At 38.1% G+C, this 18,756-nt stretch overlaps 1 protein-coding gene across 2 annotated transcripts in view; it reads left to right on the forward strand.

Moving 5' to 3' along the window:
• Positions 1 to 18,756, forward strand: part of Ndufs4 (NADH:ubiquinone oxidoreductase subunit S4) — a 93,798-nt gene that overhangs the window by 51,538 nt on the left and 23,504 nt on the right. For both annotated transcript variants that reach the window (XM_021234509.2, XM_005082769.4), the window contains exon 3: positions 17,297 to 17,469. In XM_021234509.2, coding sequence (XP_021090168.1) covers positions 17,297 to 17,469 — 173 coding nt within the window. The remainder of the gene's footprint in view (positions 1 to 17,296; positions 17,470 to 18,756) is intronic.

An 18,756-nucleotide genomic window follows, 5' to 3' on the forward strand; every position in this document is an offset into this window, starting at 1 on the left:
ACCAACTGAGCAGCATTCCTAACCTGATGATTGCTGTACTAAAATTGAGTGACCTTCCTCTTCAGACCAGTTTTGATTTTAGTGTGTTTTGTCAGATGTCAGAATAGATGCCACCTGTATGTGACTTCTTTTCACTAATAGATTGACTTCCATCCTTTGACACTTAGTCTGTGGGTATGTTTATCAATGTTTTTTTTTTTTTGGAAACAACAGATAATTGTATATAATGTTTTAATACAACCAGCAAGTCTTCATCTGTGTTGATATGTTGAATCCATTTATATTTAAGGTTATTAATTTCTATAGTTTTATTGGTTGCATTTCTGACTGGTTAGATTATTTTTTTCCCACCTTAATATGTTGCTTCACTGTATTGGGCATGATGGATTTCTTCCTACCTATCCTTTGTTCAGCTATTTCTTTTACAAAGTTCCTGTTTTTGAGAGTGGGCGCTAATTTATTTTATTTTTTACAGTTATTAATGGGGGTGGTCAGGGCATAGCTTGAGTGTGAAAGTCGGATAATAGGTGGAGGACTTGGTTCTCTCCTTCTACCATGTGGGTCCTGGGGATCAAACTCAGGTCCTCAGGCATGGCAACAAGTGCCGTTTTCCACTGAGCCATCTCATTGCTTCCAGAAAAATTTTCCCTGTACTATCCTGATTGAGACTACTCCTACTTCTGTGTATACTATTTCTTTAAGTCTTGTCTTCAGTGTTGGCTTGATGGTCTTTAGTAGCTGTAGTTTGTAATTGTCATTAAATGCTTTTATTTCTCCATCAGTTTTAATAAGCTAAATCTTCAGGATTTAGCAGTCTTGGTTGCACTTATTTACTTTCGTGGTTTGAAGTTATTATTCTGAACCTTTCCTTTCTTCTAGAGAAGAAAGCAAGGGGGGGAAAATCCAGAAAATCAAAAGGTTGCCCTATAATGGAAAAAAATGAACAATTTCAATGAATGTATGAAGAGAAAAAATGAAAAAAGATTGTTTTGGGGGAAGTTTTTTTTAATAAAACCAGGTGAAAACACTCCTAAAAGTATAGTGTTAAAAAAAAAAAAAGGAAGAAGGAGATGCCAAGGAGGACTGAAGGAAGGGAGGAATGGAGTAGTCTTCCTGTTTTCTGGATGATGGAGACTGCTGGTTATGCATACAGGCTAGGCTGGGATTGCTTGAGTTTACGAGCTGTTGTCTTTCCTGTAGTTCATGCTGATGGTGAGCCTGTGCTCCAAAACTGCCCATTGCCCAACAGACTTGCCTTCTCTGTAGTATGTAGTAGACACTTTTCTGGATGCTGTGGTAAAACACTAACAAAGCAATTTCAGGATGGAAAGGTGTGTTGTGGCTCACAGGTGGAGGGTGCAGTCCATTGTGACAGGGAAGTCGTGGCAGCAGATCTCGAGGCAGCTCATCACACTGCATGTGATGTCAGGAAGCGGAGAGCGAGATGAATTGCTGGTACTTAGCTAGGTGTCTCTTTGTAGTCCAGAGACAAGTCTCAAGGAATGGTGCCACCTACTTTAGAATGGATCTTCCCACCTCAACCTAATCAAGATGTGAGCCACTTGATAGATTATCCAACCCTAAAAGGTCAGTCCTCAACAGTTTCGTAAAGCAATACTAAATAGACTTCGGTGGGCTGTTTTTATATTTTTAAAAGAAGACATTCCCCACAGACATGGCCAGATTGCTACCCTAATCCAAATAATCACTCACTGGAGTGCACAGAGGCTCCTAGGTGGCTCTCAGGCCTGTCAAGTTGATAATATTAAATACAAGTAACTTTGTATATTGGGAACCTCTGCTGGCCACATGTAGGCATCCAGAGTGTGTGTGTGTGTGTGTGTGTATATATATATATATATATATATATATATATATATATATATATATATGTATGTATGTTCTGGACAGAATCTTTTGCTCATCTAAAACTCTCCATGTAGAAACCAATGGAATGACTGATATTCTGGTTAGGAGGTGACTCCCAAGTGTGTTGGTATTGTGGATAGCAGCCACAGCACTGATATCAGTACAAGCATATTTATAAGATCTCCAGTATTTAACTGCTCTTCTGGAGGTATGTTCTGCAGAGTTCTAGGGCTCAATAGCTGTAAGAGGTAGACAGGTGGCTTTAGGGGTCGATCCTTGGCTGACCTCAGCCTCAAGCTATCAGACTCCATTGTCACCCTGGCCACCGAGAGTTTGTTCCCTAACTCTTTGCACTTCACTGACTTCATTTGAGCCTGCTGGCTCTTGTGCTTTTTAGTTTTTCAGTCGGTGTGTTAAAGTCGAGTTCTCTGGGGCCGTGGTGTGTTAAAGTCGAGTTCTCTGGGGCCGTGGTGTGTTAAAGTCGAGTTCTCTGGGGCCGTGGTGTGTTAAAGTCAAGTTCTCTGGGGCCGTGGTGTGTTAAAGTCGAGTTCTCTGGGGCCGTGGTGTGTTAAAGTCGAGTTCTCTGGGGCCGTGGTGTGTTAAAGTCGAGTTCTCTGGGGCCGTGGTGTGTTAAAGTCGAGTTCTCTGGGGCCGTGGTGTGTTAAAGTCGAGTTCTCTGGGGCCGTGGTGTGTTAAAGTCGAGTTCTCTGGGGCCGTGGTGTGTTAAAGTCGAGTTCTCTGGGGCCGTGGTGTGTTAAAGTCGAGTTCTCTGGGGCCGTGGTGTGTTAAAGTCGAGTTCTCTGGGGCCGTGGTGTGTTAAAGTCGAGTTCTCTGGGGCCGTGGTGTGTTAAAGTCGAGTTCTCTGGGGCCGTGGTGTGTTAATGTCAAGTTCTCTGGGGCCGTGGTGTGTTAATGTCAAGTTCTCTGGGGCCGTGGTGTGTTAAAGTCAAGTTCTCTGGGGCCGTAGTGTGTTAATGTCAAGTTCTCTGGTACTGTGGTATGTTATAAAGTCAAGTTCTCTGTGCAATGGTATGTTAAAGTCAATTTCTCTGACTTGAGATTGTTCGATTTTCTCAGTCTGATAGCTCAGTTTTAAGCGGTAGGTTCATTAAGAGCAGATTCTTAATTTTTAAACTTTGGAAATTTGATTAAACTGTGCTCATGTGTAGGTTTAGCCAGAATTTTACTTGGGATTCATGGATCTTTTAGTTGATAGTTTTTTATCTAGAAATTCTCTAGTTTTTAAAATTTCTGCCTCAGCTTTTCTTTCTTCTGTGTGTGGGTGTTTTGTTGTTTTGGGTTTCTTTCCTGTGTGTGTCTCAGTGTCCCACATTGGTGCACCGTGTTTGCAGGAACCAGAAGAAAGCATCAGATCCCGTGAAATTGGTGTTGCTTACAGTTATGAGCCTCTGGAGGAAGAGCCAGTGCTCTTAACCATTGAGCCATCTCTCCAGCTGCTTTTCTACAGCTCTTAAACTAGATTGCTACATTTTTTTTCTTTCCAGTAGTTTTCTGTCAGATGGCTCAACGTGTTTTGATTTTAATGGCTTTTTTTAATAAAGTGACCAACTTTTGTTAACTTAGAATAGTATAATTTTAAAATAATTTTTGGTACAATTTCCATTTGGTTCTTTTCTGTAGTTTTAAGTTTGTGACTGAAATTCCCCATCTGTTCAATCATTTTGTTCATTTTTCTTTAAATCTTTAAACATACTATAGCAGTTACATAAAAAAAAACCTTTCTATCAGTTAATTTCCATAGGTAATTCAGTTGATTATTTCTAACTGTTAGAAAAATCTGGTTTATATTTATGTGCGGGCTTAGTGATTTGAGTATGTAATTGATATTCTGATTGTTCGGTTTTAGAGAGTCTAGATCTTATTATCTTATGTATAAAGAACATTTCACTTTATTCCTGCAGCCAGTTCCTGGCTGACCTACTTGCTATCAGTTCAACATTTGAGTATGTTACTTCATTAAAGCAACATATTGACTGACCCCGAGTAGTGATCGGTAAGGTAGAGTTGCCTTGCTTCTGAGCTTTTACCATTCGTGTTGTCGGTTGAATGCTGAAGAGTCCAGCAGCATGTCCCCACCTTGGCTTTTAGGACTGTACATTTCCATCCTGTTTTGCAGTCTGCTCTGTCTCCAAGACAGCAGTTTTCACACTTCTTTATCTCTTCAGAATGCAGCCTCACAATTGTCAGTTGCCTCATCAGCTCCAAACTCCAAGTTCCTTACCCTTCCTGCTCAGGGAGACCACTGTATCCTGCCCTAGGTCTCCATCACCTCCCACGCCTACAGTCATTATGCCACTGAGCAGAAAGCTGAGGCAGATGTAGGACTGTCTTGAGTTTTCCTTTGTTCAGGGATCACAGATGGTCCAGTATTGAAAAGTAGTAATTGTAACTGGCAGGAGCAGAAGCCTGATAGCTATAACCCTAGCACTGCTGCAGCAGGATTCCATCACTACACACTCATAGTTCTTTAGCAGTAACAACTTTGTTAATGAATCTTTACTTTTGAAGGAGACCTTTAGCAGTTTGCTCAGAGACTGATGATGTTAGCTGCCTGTATGACATATTACATATACAGATTTATTTATGCTTCTTTTTAGTATACCGCCAGACTCAGAGCTCAGTAATTGAGTCATATGCTTTGCCAAGATTCAGTTGTGCTTATGTCCATTACCTTTCTCTGCTAGTTACACCTAATGCTGTAATTGCACAATTCAATAAAATAGTATTTTGTTTGTACTCTATGGAAGAAGCAACACTGGGGAATTGTCTTAGTTAGGGTTACTATTGTTATGATGAAACACTTGACCAAAAGCAAGTTGGGGAGGAAAGGGTTTATATCACTCACAGTTCCATATAACAGTTCATCTTCAGAAGCAGCGAGGGCAGGAACCTCAAGCAGGACAGGAATCTGGAGTCAGGAGCTGATTGCGAGAACATGGAGGGGTGCTATATGGCTTGCTTTCAATCTATTTTGTTGTTGTTGTTTTGTTTTTTAGAAAACTTAGTATTCTTTTGGTTTTTCAAGACAGGGTTTCTCAGTGTAACAGTCCTGGCTGTCTTGGAACTTGCTCTGTAAACCCAGCTGGGCTTGAACTCAAAGAAATTCACCTGCCTTTTTCCCCACTGCCCCCCCCCTTCCGAGTGCTGGGATTAAAGGCCTGTACCATCATTGCCTGGCCAGTCTGTTTTCTTATAGAACCCAGGATCATCAGCCTAGGGATGACATCACTCATAATAGCTGGGCCCTCCCCCATTAATCACTAATCAAGAAAATGCCCCATAGTCTTGCCTATTGCCCATCTTATGGAGGCATTTTCTCAATTGAGGCTTCTTCTGCAGCCTTTAGATAGTGTCAAGTTGACATAAAACTAGTCAGCACAGGAATCAAATTACTATCCTCAGAGAAAAGTCATTGTTCTTATCATCAGGTTATTAAAAATGTGCCTGTATATGTTCTGTGTTCTTTTCCATTGCACACCTTGAAAAGACAATAAAGGTAATTTTAAAATGATGAGGTCAGTTGATTCAGTCCCCAAATATGACAAGTGTATTGATTATAAAAACAGCATAAGCAGGAAAGTTCCCCTGGTCTTCCTTCCATGACTCTTGGTAGAGTTGGAAAGCAAGATTTCCTAACCGTCAGATCTTAGGCCCCCCCTTTTTTAATGTGAGAGCTGCCTTCCATTAAGCTTAGAGTACAGGATCATCCTTGTTTCCAAAGATGAAGGGTTTATGGAAAAGAATCTGAATGAACAGCCGATTACCAGATCATACACCCTTTGTTCTGTTACATTGCTCCACAGCCATGAAAGAATTTAACATGATTTTCTTTGTCTATTGTCAAACTGTATTTTCTTTTTCTTACCGAAGGTCACTGCTTTCAGGAGAGAAAAAGACTTTTCTTCCTTTATAACAGTTCCTACCAAAAGTAGGCAAGATCCAGATAGTTGTAAAAGATTGAGATATTAAAGGAAATTGTAAAACTTAGTCAGATTTTAGATTGATTATTTTGCAGACATCTTTCTAATCTTCACATTAAAAAAACAAAACATAACCCTCCCCCCAAGTTGCAGAGAATGTATTTTGTTGGTAGTTTCAGAAGAAACAACATTTGGGAATCAAATTCTATCCTAAAAGAAAAGGCATTGTCATGTATTAACAGGTTATGAAAAGAATGTGCCTGCATAAACTGTGTATCTTAATACAGTGTTTAGGATGTGAGAGTATGTGCATATGGACCCAGCTACATAATTCTCCATGGCTCCCTGTTCCCTAATTGACTTAGTTATGAGTTCTGACAACAGAGGGAGGAATTCTTCTGCAGACAATAGAGATGCAGCCTAGATTTTTAAAGTGACTTCCTGATATTATTTTCACTTGTGTACTATGTCTCATATGTGTTTGTGTGTGTTCTGGTATATACATACTGCATTTGCATTTATGTTCATCTGTGTGGAATCCAGAAAACTACCTCAGATGTCATTCCTTGGGTCTCTTCCACCTCCACTGTTTTATCACTCACTGACCTTTACCTTGTTAGCTGCTAAGCTGCTACCCCCACCCCACTGAACCCCAGGAATCTACCTGTCTTTGCCTCCACAATTCTAAAATTAAAGTGTGTGCCACCAACCCTTTTTGTTTTACATAGGTTCCTGGGGTTATTTTTGGGTTCTCCTGGCTGCATTACAAGCATTTAACCAACTGAGCTATCTTCTCAACCCCAATCCCAACCGTGTGTGTGTGGGTGTGGGTGTGGGTGTGGGTGTGGGTGTGGGTGTGGGTGGAGTGGAGCTATTACTAAGTTCCTGCCTCTGCCTCCCCAGTAGTTGGGTCTATTGTATATGCCACCCTACCCAGTTTGCCTAATCCTTTTTTTTTGAAGATTTATTTATTTATCTTATTTATATGAGTGCTCTATTTGCATGCACACCAGGAGAGGGCACCAGATCTCATTACAGATGGTTGTGAGCCACCATGTGGATGCTGGGAATTGAACTCAGGACCTGTGGAAGAGCAGTCAGTGCTCTTAACCTCTCAGCCATCTCTCCAGCCCCATAAATACTTTCATTAAATAAAAAATTCAACTTTTGCTGAATTAAGTTTTTTCTTTTTATTTCCAGCTTTCTTTTCTGATTTTATTAGTTTAGTTTACTGCTCAAACCATCAATTTTTTTCTTTTATTTATTTATTGTTTAGAAAAGTTAATGCATTCTCCTTTAGCCGAATACTTACTCAGTATTTATGTCATTCTCTTGCTGTTTCTGCTTTAATATCTCTTGGTATATATTGTGTATATGCCTACATCTTATTTGTTACCAGGGAATAAAAAAGTAGTATTAGATTAAGAATAACAGATTATTTTCAAGCTGTAATGTTGTTATGTAATTCCAAGACTCTTGTAGCCAATTTTTAAATTTACTATTATTATTATAATAGTTCTGAAAATATTACAAGGTACCTTAAGATAGATAGTTGATTGACTTTCCAGAACATTGAAATTAAAAAAAAATCAAAGAAATACACAATTTGTTATTAAAAATTTTAGTTAAATGTTACCTCTTTGTAAGTATTAAAATCACATTTATGAGGCGGGGGTTGGCTCAAAGTTAGGATCACTTGTTCCTTTAGTAAAGGACCCAGGTTTGGTTGTCAACATCTTCATGGTCATTCACAACTGTGTGTAAGTTCAAAGGATTTGACAAGCTGTTCTGGCCCCTCAGGTTCTGGCCTGCACATGATGCACATACACACGTGCAGGCAAGCACACACATAAACAAAAATAAGTCTCTTTTTGGGAAGAAAAGCTAAGGAAGATTGTACATATCTTTAATTCTAGAACTCAGAAGGCAAGGGTAGACATCTCTCTTTGAGTTTGAGGCTAGCTTGGTCTATGTAGCAAGTTCCAGGCCAGCTGGGATCCAACCCCATTCCCCAGCACCAAAATAAAAATACCCACAAAACAAAAAATGAGATTTTTTTACAAAGAAAAAATCATATTCATTAATTTTTAAAGTACCTTGTTAAACATTCTGATTTTCAATGATTTGTTAGGCATGACTTTGTTTGTTTGCTTGGTTGATTTTGTTTTTGTTTTGTTTTGAGACAGGGTCTCATTATGTAGACCAGGCTGGCCTCAAACTCCGAGATCTGTCTGCCTCCTAAAGTGCTGGGATTAAAGGCGTGTGAGTGGGCCACCATATCCTGAAGCATGATATTTTTTAACAACTTTACTTTCTGTTTTTCCTAAATGAATAGAAAACAAATATTATTTCAAGTATATTTGAATCTTCTGGTAGATTTTTTTCCTGATTTACAGGGGAAAAGCTTACTTTTATATTGCAGCATTTGGTTATAAAATAACTTGTTGATATACTTAATTTGTTATGCCATGTCTAATTATTTACTACTGTAGAGGAGAAAAAGCAGCAGCTTCATTCATCAAAGGGTTCATGGCTTGCATCCAATAATAAGACAAATGAACAGAGAAAAACATAGTAAGTTAGTTATTTAGCAAAAATTTTATGTGGCACGGGAGGCTTCAGAAATAACCAAAGACTTGGGGTTTCTTCTTAGGTTTCACTTTAGGTTCCTAAATGAACAGTTGTGTAGATGTATGATTGAACAAAAGGTGAGGATGTAACTAATGCTCTTAAGCTGGAAGTTAACAACATCTGTTTGTGTAGATTCTTCATAGCCTCTAGGTTGGTTTAGGACAGGATGTCTTTAGTGAGAATCTTGGTCTTAGATGAGGTAGGTCAGGAATTTTCCCCAGGAGACAGGAGGTGGTTAGGGAGTGACTTCTAACTACTATTATTTTCAGGTACTGTGTTCTGAGCCATGACTTTATAATATGTAACTCCACAAAGTAAAAATCTCTGTTTGTGATTCCTACACAGTAATGAAGTCAGTACACACATGTCTGATGCTCCAGAATTATAGTTTTCAGCAGCTTACTTAATTTCATTCTTGTTTTTTCTTATAGTGCCTCTTTACAAAGGAATTTTCATTGGGGTTGGTTTGTTTGCTCACTAAGTACACCAGGCAACTGGCCTTGAACTCAAAGAGAGCTCTGCCTGCCTCTTTTCTTCATTTTGTGTTCTTGGGTATATCAAAAATTAAGCTCATAGCTGGTCATGGGGGACACATTTGTGATCTCTGCACTCAGGAAGCAAAAGAAGAGGATTGCCATTGATTGGGTTATAGAAAGCAAGACAGAATCTAAGCAAACAATTCAAGTTCCTTTCTCCTTTGTGGTTGGGAGTGAAGAACTTGCACTAAAGTCTCGCTGACTGATGTGTATCTGTGTCTGCCTCGAGAGCATAAAGAACTGTCAGGCCTGGTTGGCAAATGTCCTTAATCCCAGCACTGCAAGGCGAGGCAGAAGATCTTTGATTTTGAGGCCAACCTGTTCTACAATTGAGTTTCAGACTCCCAGGGTTACATAGTGAGACTCTGTCTTAGGAACAAAAAAGTATAAATGGAAATTGATCTGTTTTTACACTGTTGGTCAACAGTATGGTATTTTAACCTCCTATTTGCGAACTAGCTAGATAATATGTCGGACTATAGAAATTCTGATAATTTTTGTTACAGCTAAATGTGTTCTTCATGGCTAACCTTAAAGTTAACTGCCAGGCAGTGGTGGCACATGCCTTTAATTCCAGCAGAGGCCAGCCAGGGCTTCACAGAGAAATCCTGTCTTGAAAAACCAAAAAAAAAAAAAAAACCCAAAACAAAAAACAACAACATCAAAACAAAAAGTCTGGAGAGATGGCTCACCAGTTAAGAAGAGCACTTACTGCTTTTACACAAGACCCAAGTTCAAGTCCCAGTGACCATATGTTGGTGGTTCTCAGGAATTGCTCTGATTCCTCTAGTCTCTGTGGGCACCCATACTCATTTGTACAGCACACACAGATACACTAATTAAAAATAAATCTTGGGGAAAAATAAGTTTGTTACTGAGATTTTCATTACAGTATAATATATTTAAAAAGGATAATAAACAACTTTTATTACACTAAAAAAGTTTGCCACATCAACTGAATAAGTTGTTATGAGGCTATTAAAACAAAAAGTAGGAAGTCTAAGTATCTATGTGGAGAAATAATGCTATGTCACTTGCAAGTAATTGATACAAGACTTTATTAGTAAAATAGATAAGCATATGGGTACTTATTGGTAGGTAATGAAAGTAAGAAAGTAATTGGTAAGGCTTTAAGCATATTGATATATTGTTTAAATTTTGTTTAGTATTATTGATGTTTTAGTAATTTTATTTATTTATTGGTTTTGTTTGCTTGTTTGTAGACTAAAGTCTCACTAAGTAGCTCTCAATGTTCTGCTCGAACTCTGTAAACCAGTCATGCCTTCAACTCACAGAGGTCCACCTGCCTCTCTGCCTTCCAAATGCTAGGATTAAAGGCGTGTGCCTCTCCACCCAGCTAGTAGTATCCTTTAAAAATGAATATCCTCAAAGAATCATCTCCTACCTCCCTCCTTGACCTGGCATTTTATGACACCTTTTACCTTTAAATTCAAGTAGGAGCTTACTTTTAGGTAGCTTGAGATGACTCAGCAATTAAGAGCACGTGTTGCTCTCATAGCGAATACGGATTTGATCTCTACCACCTGTATGGTGGATCACAGCCATTCATAACTCCAGTTCTAAGGACTCTCATGCCCTCTTCTGGACTTCACAGGCACCAGACTCACGTGGTGAACATATATCTGTTGAGGCAGAACATTCATACACATAAGTTTCATTTTTAAAAGGTCTCTTTTCTTTGACCACTGTAGCAGGTGTTGGGTGCTTGTTTTGACTTAACCCATCGAACCCGGAGATGAGTTTTGTTGTGTACTTGGTAAAGGAGGAAACTGACACAGCTGACGTGACTAATTTGTCAATGCCCTTCAGATCACAAATGTTAAGATTAGGGTTCCTCCAAATTGGTCAAGAGTTAAAATTCTTACATTTTGAAGAATATTTATTGTCCCCATTCTGACAGAGAGAGAGAGACGTATAGATTTCTTACACTTAAGGAATAAAGTGTTATCTTTATATCCTTTGAAGCTCTTAAGATAGTTAACTTTGCACAGAAGCATCTTTGAGTTGAAATATAGGTAAATTATATATTATTCCTTCATTTTCATGGATGTCATAGGGTTTTCCACATACTTAAGTTTACTTAACATACATGATATTCTGAATTTTTCAGTTTTGTGTGTGTGTGTGTGTGTGTGAGAGAGAGAGAGAGAGAGAGAGAGAGAGAGAGAGAGAGAGAGAGAGAGAGAGAGAGAGAGAGAGAGAGAGAGAGAACTCTACCTATTCCTTGAGGCAGTCTCTCCCTCAACCTGGAACTCAAATTTTTCAGCTAGGCTGGCTGCCAGGAAGCCTCTGTGATCCTCCTGTGTTGGAACTGATACTGTTTGTGCAAAGAATGCCTTGCTTGTGTATATGCTGAGAACTAAATTCTTCCTCCGTTTGTGTAAAAAGTGCTCTTAACTGCTGACATGATTTTCTGGGGGGGACTGAGGAAGAGAGGAAAGAGGGAGGGAGACACACACACACAGAATGAATATGAATTATTATATATCCCTGTTTTAGGGCTGGTCAATTTGAAGAAAGACAGGGTGGCTGATTGGCCCAAAACATTTCAGTATCCAACACTTAAAAAGAGAAGGTATTTCGTCAAAGGGCTAGGTATTTCTCTTTTTCAGACTTGAAGCAAAACTACTGACTAGATAAAGAATTACCAATTTTCAAGGAAAATTGGATATTTCTGTATCTTGACACCAGCTTCCCATTATTTGTTCATCCTTCTTAAAAATGTCCAGTAGTTTTCTTGAGAATTTAGTTGATGTTTACTCTGGAGCATTGTGTCCAATATGTAACACATTCTTGTTCAAGATAAGCACAGTATGTAGTTTACGAGAACATTGATTTATGGATATGCAACAAGAGAGGTTTGCCTATGGTTGAGAGTTGGGATTCAAACCAATTTTGATATACCTTATTGCGATAGCAATTGCTCTTGCCTCCTTGGAGGAATCTAGGAATAACAGAAGTATTTTAGTATTTTCAAAGGTTCTCTAGTTCTTGTTTTGTTCTCTGTATTGATAGTAGATCAATACTATTGATCTATAGTATTGTTTGCATGATGTTTTCCTGTAATCCTCATAACACTTGATAGGTAACTATAACTTTAGTGCTGTGATAGCTTTGCCCAGCATGGGAAATATAGGGGTGTCACATCCAGTATTTAATGATCTGCTTGAATTTCTTCACCAGCTTTTTGGTGAGCAAGCAAACAAGAATTGCATTTACTTTCACAACTCAAATTTTCTTCAACATTGTGATTACATTTGAATTCCTTTAACCACTGATTTTTACAATTCTTCCAAAGTAAGTAACTATGTGTCCTGTAGATTCTTGTTTTGTAATAGCTCATTAAACCTGTAATGAGTTTCTTGACCTAAGTCTCTGTTGGTTACTTACAAGGAAGGGTTTTTGATCTGTCTGTTTGTCCTTTTGAGGCTTTCCTGCTCTGTGGCTCAATCTGGCCAGAATTCACAATCCTGTTGCCTCTGCCTCCCTAGTGTTGAAATTACAGATGGGTATTATACAAGGAAGTTATTATTACAAATGTAAATTTTTAATCTTTCATGATTGATATAAAGTATTAACAGTCAGTAAAATTTAGATCAATTTTAACTCTACTATAATTTAAACATAATTGGTCTTTAGTATCCCGTAATAGAGCAAGTCTCTAGAAGTATTGTCACTAATGTCCTAATGGATACTCATTAAATTTCTAGTCTCGACCCATGTTAATGCTGTTAGTGAACTAATTACCAAAGAGCCTGGTAAACATTGTGACTTCTTTGGATGCAGCAAGATTTCTAGTAAAGCTTCATCTAGAAATGTAAAAGCATTTAATTTTTTCTCTACAATAAGTGTGAACTGATAAGGGTGAGTGGGTGGGGCAACCGGAAGTAATTACTAAGCTAGTGGCATTTTTGTGGTTTAATAAAGGCAGAAACTAATTATTCAGTTTTTATTTAAGTGAAATGATGCCAGAAAGGAGGTTCCTGCAGAGCAGCTGCACTTCTTCAGTGTCACCCTAATTTACCAAAGACACAACTGTCACAAACAGAACTTTTAACTTGATATATACCCACAGAAGTAAGGAGGCTTTTGTTTGGAGTGCATGCTGGAGAACTCCTTCATACAAGTCAGCCGGCAGATGACGGACAATGATGAAAATTTGATTCTTTGAAGTCATAATAGTCATTGAAATGTGTGAAATTCTGGTATTGAAAAGAGTCCGGCCAGCGAGACTCTAAATGCTGGGTGGTTGCAGGAAGCTTGCTGGGAGGTTTTTCTGCATTGTGACACCAACTTCCCATTGCTTGTTCCTTACTTCCTTTGTTAAAAAAGAAAAAAAGTTGAATTCACACAAGATAAGTGGGGACAGATGATAACCGAATCAGTTTTTAATATGGAAAACTAATATTTTACCATTTAATATTATTAGGATAGTTACATTCTCTAATAATAGAAATAGATTATTTTAACTCAACTGTTTAAAGGTAAGAAGCTTTAAAATTGAGCAAATCTGTGCATTGTCTATGTGGTAATATGATTTATTAGAACTTACAGATACTCTTAACTAGTGTGTTGAGATTCTTTGGTGTCAACTTGATGACTTCTTATACATTACATGACTTTGACTTTTTCCTGATTTCTAGAAAAATTTGAAAAAAGAAATTAATGAAAGATAATATTGACATATTTAGGTCATTGCTTATAAAAATAGTATTTTAGAAAGATCATAGGTGATTAGTACTTTAGAACAAAAGTAGAAATCCATAGAGAATTCGACTAATTCAGCAGTTTAATTTTCAGGTGTTTATTTGTTTGCTTGTTTGCAAAATATAAGTCATGGGTAGCTCAGTGTGAATTGAGAGAAAAAGGAAATCATTGAAGACATTCAACATAGGGCTTACAGATCTTTCCAAGTGTTACTGTGTTTGAATGGAATCTTGGAGTGGGAACATTGCAGTGTGTGTTTGAGAAGAGGTTCTTGTTACTAGTTGACACTGTTTGCATGAAATGATAACAGTGCATTTTATTAGAGTGAGAAATAAGTTTGTCAAAGCTGAGAGTGCATTTGCAGAGACTTGGAATTGGAGAGCTTCTATGACCATTAGGTGTCTCAAGTATGTGAACTGCCAAGCCTTTGTATTCTCTGTCCTGGGCGGCAGGAGCTTACATTTTCTGCAGGCAAAAACAGTGAGTCTGTCAGTACAACTTGCAAGGGCTTCAAAATTCAGAAACTCCTTGCTTTAAATATCAGCTTAAAATTAGAGACATGTGTTAATAAAAAAAAGTGCCAGAATTTGAGGAGACATGAAACATCAGTAGTTATGAATTCAGATATAAAGTATAAGCTTTATTGGATTATTTTGCCGGACATGCATCACAGTATAGAAGTATGGAAAAATGAGTATTTCCTATAATCTTATTTTCTGGAGGTAAAAAAATTAATTGAATATTTCCTTTCATACAGTTGAGGAACAGCCATGTAGCATAGTTCCATTCATTAGAAACGTGGTGCAGAATAGAGGCATTGATGTGGGCTTTGGAGAAGATGCCTACCCATTAATTTTATAGCATGTTTATAATGAGTATTTATACTTTGCTACAACTATAATAAGGAAATGTGATCTTAATCTGAGACTAAAAAGATGGCTCAGAAGACTGAGAACTATTCTTTCAGAGGACCCAAGTTCACTTCCCAGCATCATAGCTCACAACTTCCTGTAATTCCAGCTCCAGGAGATCTGACATCCTCTTTTGCACTCTTCCGGCACCTGCTCTCATATCTGTACATAATTATAAATAAATCTCTTTAGAAAATATAGTAGCCCAACAATAGAGAATATTAATAAACTAAATGGCAGTTGCCAAGGAAGAAGTAAACATGGAGAACCTCTCACAGAGCCATGTCACTTCAAGCTCTAAGCAGAGGACTTTAGAAAGTCACTTCTTAAAATGTTAACACTTGGGCTAGGAATATACCTTAGTAACAGAGTTCTTGCCAAACTATGTGTGAAGCTCTAAGTTCAATTCCCAGCCCCTCCAAAAAAAAGTGGACGTGCGGGGGAGCTCGTTTTCCCATGGTACCGTGCTGGGGATTCAACTAAATGTTAAGCAAATACTGCCTCAAAATAAATAAAAGTTATGACTTTATTTTAAATAGGACCCGGTAATTGAAAATTACCAATTAGAGCAAATGAAGCGTCTCAGTTGGGTAGAGGTGCTTGTACCCAGGCCTAATAACTTGAGTTAAAATTCCAGATCCCACAAAATGGAAGGGGAGAACAAATTCCTTAGAGTAGTCCTCTCACCTCCAGAAGTACACTGCACCTGCACTCACATAAACAAAAATAAATAAATAAGTAAAATTATTTTGAAGCCACCATTCATTATTAATGCTTACGTTTTCTATACTAATTGTAGTCGTATCATTTTCTTGTCTCCTAGATATAAAGCACTTTGTTGCTTTTTATACTAGTTGTAAGAAAGCTTTGAAAAAAATCTAATGTCAGTGCACATTAGATGTTCATATTTATCTGGCTGAGGAGATGACTTAAGGGATACCGTGTTTGTGGGTTTGTGGCACAGCTGTCAGAATCAGAGTTCAGATCCCTACCATCCACATAAAAGCTTGACATATATAATTGCCTGAGTATAATCCCAGGGTTTGAGAGTAGGGGACACAAGACCCCAGAGCAAGCAAACTAGCCTAAGTAGCCAAATCAGTGAATTTCCATTTTAGTGAGAGACCATCTCAGTAAATACAGTGGAGAGCAACTGAGTAAGATACCTGCCACAAACACAGGCACTCCACACAGTACTCACAAGAAAGCCTATTACCAAGCAAACATGTTTCTGCATCATTTTAGAAGTTTCTCTAAATAGATAAGTTGTAACAAAATAACAACGCCTCACAGTACAAGAAGAAAGATACTGTGCTAGACTTAAGTAACAATGAATTTTGTTCTTTTAATCTTAACACATATGTGAGCTCAGTGTTTCCCTAGTACCTACTGTAGCACTTTGATTCATAGCACTAACAAACAAATTACAAGTAAGCAGCTTTCATTAGCAGATATGTATGACATTGAAACAAAAAATAACAAAACAGGTTACATTTTCTGGTTTTACAAATTTGATATAACCATTCTCTTAACTTCAAACAGCTATTCAAAAGTTTCTTTATCAACTTTCCCCCTCCTTTGGTAGTACTGGGAATGAACTCAGGGCCTTACACACGGGATGTAAGTGTTCCATCCCTGTCCCTAATGATTCGGGATATTTTTTTAAAAGAATGTTATGTATGTTGAGGGTTGGAATGCTAAGTGGGTAAAGCTCCTAGCACACAAGCATGAGGACTTGAGTTCAGATCCTCAGGAATCATAGAAAAGCCAGGTACAGCATCATATACCTATAATCCCAGCTCTGGAAGGTAGAGAAAGAAGGATCTTTGGGGCTTGCTGGCCTGCCAGTCTAGCCAACAGGTGAACTTCCAGTTCAATGAGAGACCCTGTCTCAAAATAAGATGAAGATGCAATTGAGAAAGACACGTGAAATCAACCCTGACTTCCACATACCACTCCCCCCACACCCCTCAAATAGGGGGTAGGAATTCTGGGAAGGAAAAGTTGTCCCCAACAAGCATTAATTACTCCTATCTTTTTAGCATGACTTAAGGTGGACACCTGCTCCAGGATGGTCCCTTGACCAAGTGATTGGCTAGTACCATTAGTACTATTAAGGGAGGAGATAATGACACCTCTCCACCGAGAGGCAGATTCCATTCTTTTGGCTAGGAAGTAACAACTTTCCGTTAGTGGGCCTTTCATGCTTCTATAACATCAGTTGTCCCCTGTCACAAAGTAAGAACTATTGACAACAAACTCCTCCGAAATGGCTGTGCTGGCTCTAGAGGTGGAAGTAGGAGCATTAGAAATAGAAGTTAAAGGTTGTCTTTAGCTGTTGGATACAAAAGAGTCTGTGCAGAAAAGAAAGAGGAGAAAGGAATAGCATGATGAACTGTTCATAGTTCAGTGGTTGGGCACTTGGTTGGCCTGCAGAAGGCCTTGGGTTCAATCTGTACAAAGGAGACATTTTCATTGCTCCTCTTTCACTGTACCCCAGTACAGGAAGCACAATGGCAATTTACAAAACAAAATATCAGGGTAGTAGTGAAGTAAACCAGAAAGATTATCCCAATTTATAAACAATTCAGAAAACAAGCATATCGAGATAGGAAATGGGAAAGGTATGTCGGTTGATATGCAGGTGATCAAAGATGTTTGCTTTCTTGTTCTTCCTCAGGATATCACTACTTTAACTGGTGTTCCAGAAGAGCACATTAAAACAAGAAAGGTCAGGATCTTTGTTCCTGCTCGAAATAATATGCAGTCTGGTGTAAACAACACAAAGAAATGGAAGCTGGAGTTTGATACCAGAGAGAGATGGGAAAATCCTTTGATGGGTTGGGCATCAACGTGAGTACTTTTGAGTATTGTTTCCAATTTTTTTTGTTGAAAATAATTGATTTTTTTCCTTTAAACACTAACTTTTCTTAGAGCTAATAGACTCATTAAGATCCTTTTTAGGACAGTTGGTTTTCACTACAACTGAAAACATGAAATTATATAAATATTCCTTTATATATTTACATTATCATTTATAAATGATAAACTTTTTTTCAATGTTTAGCTTCTTTTGGGGGATGGGGTGGGAGAAGTTCAAGACAAGGTTTCTCTGTGTAACAGCCCTGGCTGTCCTGAAACTCACTCTGTAGGCCAGGCTGGCCTTGAACTCATAGAGATCTGCTTGTCTCTGCCTTCCAAGTGCTGGGATTAAGGGCACGCACTACCACTGCCCAGCAAGCAAATGCTTATCTTCTTAATAACAAAAAATGGTACTTAAAATTATTGTTTAAATATACTGAAGCTTGGCTTCTTTTGTGACATATTTTAATTCTTTTTATAAAACTTACATCTTGGGTTGGAGAGATGGTTCAGGAGTTAAGATTTCTTCAAGAAGACACAGGTTTGATTCACAGCACCCACACTAGGTGGTTCCAGGTCAGTCTGACACCTCTGGCTTTTGAGGCATCTGCATTCATGTGCACATATCTCCATACAGACACAGATGCATACACAACTTAAAGTAACAGAACTAAATCTTAAAAATTCATACCTTTTCAAAGACCCTAAATTTCCCCTTCTACGTGATCTACACTTGACTTTTCCCTCTACCAGATTACCTCTGGTTTGAATCTACTATTTGGATGCAGTAACATGGAGGATTTAACAGAGACATAGTCCCAGTGGTGAAGAAGTCTTAACCATTAAAAGTGTAAGAAACATGTCATATAGCACCTAGAAAGAGAATCTTTATATATGTTTGGGAGTTCTTTTCCTGACTTGTAATTAATATACAAATAGAAAAGACACTGATTCCCAGAGTAGGTCAGTGCTAACAGAAAAGGCAATTCTGCAGTTACTGTTAATGTTGTGACAGAAGCTTGATCCCATATATTTTTTGCATGTTTCAGTGGAGGCAGATAAGGAGGTTGCTGTGGAAGTATGTTTTATAACAAATGAATTTCATTTTAATATAGTGAATAAATTTCATTGTTACTTATTTGTACTACTTTTTAAAAAATAATTTTTGAAAGGCCACTTTCTAAAGACAAGTGTGCCTTGATCTTTGTTTTTAAGATTTCAAAATTCACATTTTTAAATACTGTATTGACATTTTGTATCTGAAGTACAAGCTTCTTA

Source organism: Mesocricetus auratus, unplaced genomic scaffold (genome assembly GCF_017639785.1).
Source record: "Mesocricetus auratus isolate SY011 unplaced genomic scaffold, BCM_Maur_2.0 Super-Scaffold_100020, whole genome shotgun sequence".
Lineage (NCBI taxonomy): Eukaryota > Metazoa > Chordata > Mammalia > Rodentia > Cricetidae > Mesocricetus > Mesocricetus auratus.